At 45.7% G+C, this 7,478-nt stretch overlaps 1 protein-coding gene across 1 annotated transcript; it reads right to left on the minus strand.

The window, feature by feature from the left end:
* Positions 1–1,573: 1,573 nt before the first annotated feature.
* Positions 1,574–6,918, minus strand: LOC123449241 (7-methyl-GTP pyrophosphatase-like). Its single transcript, XM_045126384.1, has 9 exons — positions 6,808–6,918; positions 6,642–6,713; positions 6,467–6,541; positions 4,423–4,515; positions 3,290–3,359; positions 3,104–3,195; positions 2,327–2,368; positions 2,106–2,186; positions 1,574–2,007 (listed from the first exon to the last, which is right to left on the minus strand). The coding sequence occupies exons 1-9, from the start codon at positions 6,829–6,831 to the stop codon at positions 1,927–1,929; spliced, it is 630 nt and encodes a 209-aa protein (XP_044982319.1). The 5' UTR covers positions 6,832–6,918; the 3' UTR covers positions 1,574–1,926.
* Between the last annotated feature and the right edge of the window lie 560 nt (positions 6,919–7,478).

Genomic DNA, 7,478 nt, shown 5'->3' on the forward strand with positions numbered 1-7,478 from the left:
AGCTCCAAGGCCATGGGGTGTTGCGGTTCCATGGCGGCGCATCCGGCTGCTCCGGCGTGGATCCGACGCGTGGCGGACGGATCGACGGAGATGTGGCCGGAGGCGTCGGACTGATCAATGGAGAGGTAGTTGGAGGCGGCGAGCTCCAAGGGCATGGGGTGTTGCGGTTCCATGGCGACGCATCCGGCTGCTCCGGCGTGGATCCGACGTGGGGCGGACGGATCAACAGAGATGTGGCCGGAGGCGGCGAGCTCCACGAGAGGCAGGGTGCTGCGGTTCCATGGCGGCTCCCTTCCCTGGACTGGAGAAAACAAAAATTATAATAGAAAGAAGGGAAAGCCGAGGGAGAGAACGAGAGAGAACAAGATGGACGGTAGCTGGCTAGCCTTCTTGAGAGACGGATCAGGTCTCAGGCGAGCTCCTCTCCAGCCACGGTTGGAAGAGGCACGGAGGAGGCAGTGTTAGGGAGAGAATGGAAATTTGCAAAGTGAGAAAGGAGATAGAATGTAAGTGGAGGCCCGTGTCCTAAGTGATAAGATAGATCGTCAAATAAGATTGATTAAAAAAGTAGATATGGTGTTGCGTAGTGCGTAGGACTGCACACGTTGCTAGATATTTTTGTTCTTAACTTGGATATGGCTTCTTTTTTATCTAGGTTGAATTTTGCTCTGTTTGTTCCCTTCATGATTAGGACGTGAAAACTGAAACACTAGATGAAAATAATAGATCAACGAAAAATAATACTCTCTTCGTCTCAAAATAAGTGTCGTTGTTTTAGTACAAAATTTACACTAACTTAATACTAAATTTGTAACACTTATTTTCAACCGAGGGAATAGTCTGCACGTGCAACAAATATACATTGCCTCCAGGCATTGTTGATCCCGGTTCATAAACGTGCAAAATAAATAATCGATGCCAAAACACATATGTTTATATGTCATGGCAATAGAGCCTTTAATTGATCTCAATGGAACGAGTTCGATAATTATTTAACGATAGCTGCACCATTTTAAAAACAGGTTACGAAGGACTTCACTATTATCACACACGACAGAAGCATACATGTCACGCGGGACGAATTATACCACATTTTTATTGTGTGATGTCAGTAAATAAAAAAACATTGCTTGTACAATACTTTTATTATCAATACAATAATCTAAAGATATGGTTGTTCATCCGATTAGATGAGTACGATTTATGTCTCATGTTTCAAACTAGCGCCCAAGAAAATCCAATTGTTAATTTATCCATTATTGTTGTCATCAGCAAACATATCCTCTAACTTGCCAACCTAATTCATAATTATTGTTAATTGTCTCTTCCGTTGCAACGCACGGACCTTTGTGCTAGTTATTATAAACATAACAAGACCAGACCAAACACACGCAGGTTTGAAGATTAGTATGAACTGTTCATAGAACCCCAGAAGCCAGGATATGGTCTCCTGCTACACGGGTTTTTCACGTTTATTTTTCATGGAGCCCAAGCTTGGCACGCAGTGAAAGAAGGCGTGCACTGCTTCATCAATAAAAAGATTAACCCTAATTGCTTGGTGCAAAGGCCGGGAGAAACGAAATCGCCTACTCTCCTTTTCAGAATAAATTCATAGCCTATGTTTGGTCCGTCAGACCCTTAATAACATCACATGGAAGAATGAAGCCCATTGATGCGGTGTTAGTCACAGAAAGGTCTCCAAAAGTGTTACTGGTTACCTACCCAGTTCACTTGGCCACCAAGAGGAATTTAGTGGCTGCTAAAATTCAGCCTAATAAATTTGGTATAGCGAGGCTGACGACGCTGATTAGAATCCACTCCGTTTGCCAGAAAGGATGAGTGTTTAATTTTGTTCGGCACAAGAATAGTGATTTTCCAACAAAGAGATTTCCACAGCGCCAGCCAGCTTAGTTTGGAAATTTGCAGCTACGGCTCTTGGAGGGAATCATTGATGAGCTGCTCTGTGAGAGCTTTAGGAAGCCCCATTACGCTATCAATTGTACCGACCTGCACAGATTCCCATGTTGAGATGCTGTTTCATTTGTCTCAGACATGGAAATATAGTCCAGCCTAGAATGAGAACATGATGTCAGGATGTGACTCACAATGGCTTCCACGAGAGGTGAAGTCAGTGGATGCTCTACTAGAAGGCCTCCAGCAACGTAGAAGACGTTGCCCTCCTCAATCTGAAATACACACAAGTGAAAAGTTTCAGTGGGTGTAACTCGATAACGGGGGGTTCAAAATTAATACTCCGCTTCTTGATAAACCAGGCAGGAGCACCGCAAGACATGCCAAAATTAAAATGCTTATTTTTCGGACCTACCAAGCTCTCAACAACTTCATTGGGTATCTTGTGGAAATAAACCTGCAGAAGGACAATTATAGTGGAAAGTGTGAGGCCAAAACTCTGCAACACGGAACTCAAAGTGATGGAAACATGGGATCATAACTGGATTATGCGTATTCGTTAGGATTCATTTGTTTTTTTGTGCCAGTGAAACGTTAAACATCAGACTCACCAAGAGTTAATTATCTGATGCATGCACCAACTAAGCCATGATATGATAAATTAAACTGCTAAATGTCAAATTAGTCTCAAAACTTTAAGATGGGTTTCTGCTTTATGAAAGAGCAGAAGAGCATCTGAACACTAAGACTGAATTGATGTTAGCCCATCAATTTTTCAGAGAATGCTGATATGCATACCATCTTTTTCGTCCAATCCCTCTACGATGGTGCACATCAAACTGTCCACACTTTGGAAAAAAAATCATGGCAAACCACTGGATTGTCGTACAGGAATCGGACACAAAAGTGTCGTGCGCACAGAAGTTCTGTTATTCAGAAGGCCGTGCTCAAGTTAGGCCACTGTTATTTGTCAGTTTACTGGGACTGAAAGCTGAACCAGATTTTTAACACGAAGCTAGCACTACACCAGATCATGTTACTGTATAGCTGATCTGAATCAAAGACCAAAATTCACTGATTAGGTTGCTCCTTCAAAAAATGTTGATAATTTAAAATCAATACTGATGTCTATATGAACGGACGACTTTGGTACTCATTTCTCAATGGAACATCAGAAAAAAATGATTATTACTTCAGATTTATCCCAGCCTTCCCTTCTAGTACCAGTCTTCACATTTGTAACAAGCACAGATCCAATTGTCGCTGCATGGCTTTGGGAATATCCTGTAACCAGTATGTGGTTAAACGGACAAGCCTAACAAATGATTTAAAATAATTTGAGCTCATGCGCCGATATACAACAGTCCATAAGACAAACCTTGGATGAATTTACGTGCCTCCTCTGGAGTGGTAGGTTTTTCTCGAATAACTCCATCATGAATCACAACCTCCAAAATAAAAATACCAAAACAAGGGGCAGAGTCAAATAAGCATTAAAATGTATGCACACACACATGGTACATGCAGAAGCATGCAACACAGAGTATAAACATTCACTAATTTTCAAGAAACTAAGTAAACATTCCACTATAAATGTTATCGAGAGTCCATTTTTTGGGTGTCATAATGTGCCCTACAAACACTAGTTTGTCTCAGCAATTTTAACAAAAATAACTAGTAAAGAGCAAAAAAAAAAAAAAAAACAGCTTCTAAATCAAAGATACAAACATACTCCTGATTATAATTATCTATCTTTCATAACCAAAGACCCAAACATGATTAAAACACATATAAAAATGACTCAGTAAGATATGAATATGGTCCAAGCAAGTACCCAATTTATGCATCTTGGCTTGTTCCCAGATATTATGTGGACTCCTTTGACCTAACTGCTATCCTAATGTGTATGATATCTGGATTATCTAGGGAGTAATTTATGCAGACACCAATTTATGCCTCTTGATATGGATTATTGTCTGAGCACCACCTCAACATTCAACAAGCAATAGTGAGATACAACAGACATGTTGCGTATATGCCTAACTCCTAAACCAAACCGTGATCAAGAAAATATCTACTCTTACACAGGTTGGGTCATGTTTCCAGAAACACTAGAACCAAAACTGTTAAGGCAATAAATCTTGAAATATACTCCCTCCGTTCCTAAATATAAGTCTTTCTAGAGATTTCAGTAGTGGACTACATACGGATGTATATAGACATACTTTAGTGTGTATATTCATTCATTTTGCTTTGTATGTAGACGTCTAGTGAAATCTCTTAAAAGACTTATATTTAGGAACGGAGGGAGTAGTAGTGACATAATCATGTAACTAGAGTCAAATAATAATAACTATTTCCAGGATCACACCATCCAGATTCTAGAAAATCACAGTGTAAAGTGACTAATATTCTGCTATATTCACATCACCGTATGAAACTAACATCGTAATTATAAGAAAAAATCACTCCACAAAAAGACTTTTGGAGGGGATATTGTAAGATACATACTTGGTCAGCAGTGATCAACAAGGTAGTCTCTTGAGAATCAACAATCTCTTTCATCATCCCATTGTTCTGCATCTTATCCAATATTGCATCGGCCTACAGCATTGATATAGCATAGTAGCACACTTAAAAACCAAAGCAAAATCAGAACTACAGCTGGCACAGTTTGACAATCTCTTATTCTTTCTGATGAAAATAAATATAAATATTACAAATGAGGTATTTTATTCCAAGAAAATAACATTAATCCCTTTAAAAAAGGGAAAACGTTGTTTTTACCGAAAAAGGGTTTCCCCCCGCTTTGTATTCCAAAGCAACCAACACCGTACAGAGAACATTGCTGGGGTGAATAGCATATCAAGCCCAAAAAACAAAAAAGAAACAAATGCCAACAACGGCAGTTCAACAAAGAGCGGATGACCCGCCAGCGTTGCGCCTTTCGGAGACAAACCACCACAGCCCAAGGCTCCGATCCGCCGCGTGCCAAGCAGCACCACCAAGAAGGGATGCGACGTCGACAACGCTGCTGCCCGAACGAATCATAGGGTTTCCCCCGGCACGCGGAAGGAGGTAGGGGATGACTACCACCGACACCCTCCAGGAAGGAATGGTGGCACCCGCCGGTGTCACCGCATCGGAGCCGGACGAGCCGGCAAGGATTTCTCCCGCACTCCAAACCCCACCGCCCAACCGGAGCCGGCAACCAAACCACCACCCAACCGCATGCGCCATCACGGTAGCGCCACCATCCATGTTGTCTCACTGCGAACACCAATACGAGGCCAAGGAGAACGGAGAGAGGCGCCAAACGACGGAGCAGCATCACCGAAGCCGAGCGGGAGGAGATCCACCTCCACCGCCAACGTGCGGGAGGCCCGCGGCTCCAGCACCGCCGCGGTCGCCGACCGGACACGACAGCAGGGCATGCCAGGCCACCCCTGGCTCAGCCAGACCCGAAACGGGCCAGCTAAGCCCCGTCAGCCATGCTGCAGCGGGCTGGCAACGGCGTTGCCAGCACCCAGCCGCTCCCCCGCCTCCCGGAAGATCCACCATAGACCCGCTCCGCCGTTGGCCCGCCCATGCGCAGATCTGGGCCGGGAGGCCGCCGCCAGGTCACGCCGCAGCGTCACCCCTCCGCCAACGACGACACCTACGCCCAATCGTCCGCCCACGCCGCGCCGGGGAGCCCCGCCGCCACACGGACCGTCGCTGCCTAGGAGCAACCACCGGTGCAGCTCCGTCCCGCGCCAGAGAGCCATCAGGAGGGGAAGGTCAGGGGGCCGCCGCCACCAGCGACCCCGGGGCCAGGCCGGCCGCAGGTGCCAGCGACGGCGGCAGAGAGGAGAGGGAGAGGGGGGGGGGCTGGAGGAAGGGAAGGCTGGCCGCGGCCAGTCGCCCGCGGGGGCGACGCGGTCGCGGAAGAGGGAGAAAACGTTGTTTTTGCCACTCCAGTTTTTGCCCACTTTGCTTATGCCACTCTAGAATTTGACATTTCACTTTTGCCACTCTTAGCTTTTAACAATACATGACGATTCTCATTCCATGGCAAAACAATAATTCCAAAGTGGCAATTGTGATACATTGTCAAAAGCTAAGAGTGGCAAAAGTGAAATGGAAAATTATTGCTTTTGCCACGGAATGGCATTTGTGATATATTGTCGAAAGCTATGAGTGGCAAAAGTGAGATGTCAAATTCTAGAGTGGCATAAGCGAGGTGGGCAAAAACTAGAGTGGCAAAAACAAAATTTTCTCTTTAAAAAAGATAGCACATAGTACTAAAGACCCTTGTTTTGACACAAACACACAAAAAATAAGACAAAACTATAATGTGCCAGCTTGCTAAATATTCGTTCTATAACCATAAATAATAAACTCACTCACTCCCGCAAAGCAAACTCCACTCCTAGCGGAGAAATAATATGATTTTGCTCTCTTAAGAAAACAATTATGTGACCCTTAACATAATTCCTAAACCAAACAACTATAACAAATCTACAAAGATAGCAGAACCTATTTCTTGAATAAAAGAGAAGTTAAAGGAAATTACTTTCGCGTGAGCCAAGGCAACCACCAGTTCCTCTGGCTTCTCCTTTCTGATCTCCTTCTCGTCAATGTCCGCGCTCTAAAACCCAATCGGATAAAACAAGAAAAGAAAGAAGATAAATCACAGGGAAACTGCTGGAGTAAACCATCCCCAGATGACGAGGGGGGAAATCACCTACGAGTAATTTGAACTGGTACCCCATCTCGGCCAGAATCTGGCGGCGCGACGCCGACGAGGAGCCGAGAATCAGCTGCATCGTCAACCAAAGCCAACGCACAAGCACAATCCAGGTTAGAGAAAGAAGATTGGGGGTCTGGAAAAAAATCACGGGGTGCTTTGCTTACTCTGAGAGCAGAAGAGGCGGCCATTGTTTTTTTCCCCTCTCTCTCTCTCTCTCTCTCCGAGACCGAGGACAGAGGAGATCTTCCGTCCTTCTTGCCTTTATCATCAGCAGAGCGTGTGCGATTTGTGTGCGCTTTATGATTCGTGCAGCTCAGTTTATTACTTTATTATATCGTGAGGGTTCAAGCAGATCAGGCTATACGGGCCGGCACGCCTATTAAGAGTGTGTTTGGAAGCAGTTCCCATCCTATGCTAGTTGTTTCCATTTGAGACATGTTGAGTATAAACATGTTCAGTACATGCAACTGCAGTTGTTTGGTACCAGTGTATGTATTGACGCATGTTGAACTGAGATTGTGTTTGGTAGGCTGCATCAAACGACGGGAGGGGTGGAGGCGCCAGCGGGCCGGCAAGCCGGCGGCCTCAGCCTGGCGGAGGGGGAGGGGTGGATGGTGGAGGCGACGGCAGGCCGGCGGGACGGCGGGGAGGGGCCGGCGGGACGGCGGAGAGGGGCCGACGGGACGGCGGGGAGGGGCCTTCTGGCGGCTAGGTCGGGAGGGGGAGGGGGAGGAGGACGAGCGAGGGAACGAGGGTCGGGGGGAGCGTAGCTGAGCCCAGCTCGGCTGTACGGGCGAGCTCCCTTCAGCATAGCTCTGGGCCTTTTTTGCATCGA

The sequence above is a fragment of the Hordeum vulgare genome, chromosome 4H, assembly GCF_904849725.1.
Source record: "Hordeum vulgare subsp. vulgare chromosome 4H, MorexV3_pseudomolecules_assembly, whole genome shotgun sequence".
In the NCBI taxonomy this organism is placed as follows: domain Eukaryota; kingdom Viridiplantae; phylum Streptophyta; class Magnoliopsida; order Poales; family Poaceae; genus Hordeum; species Hordeum vulgare.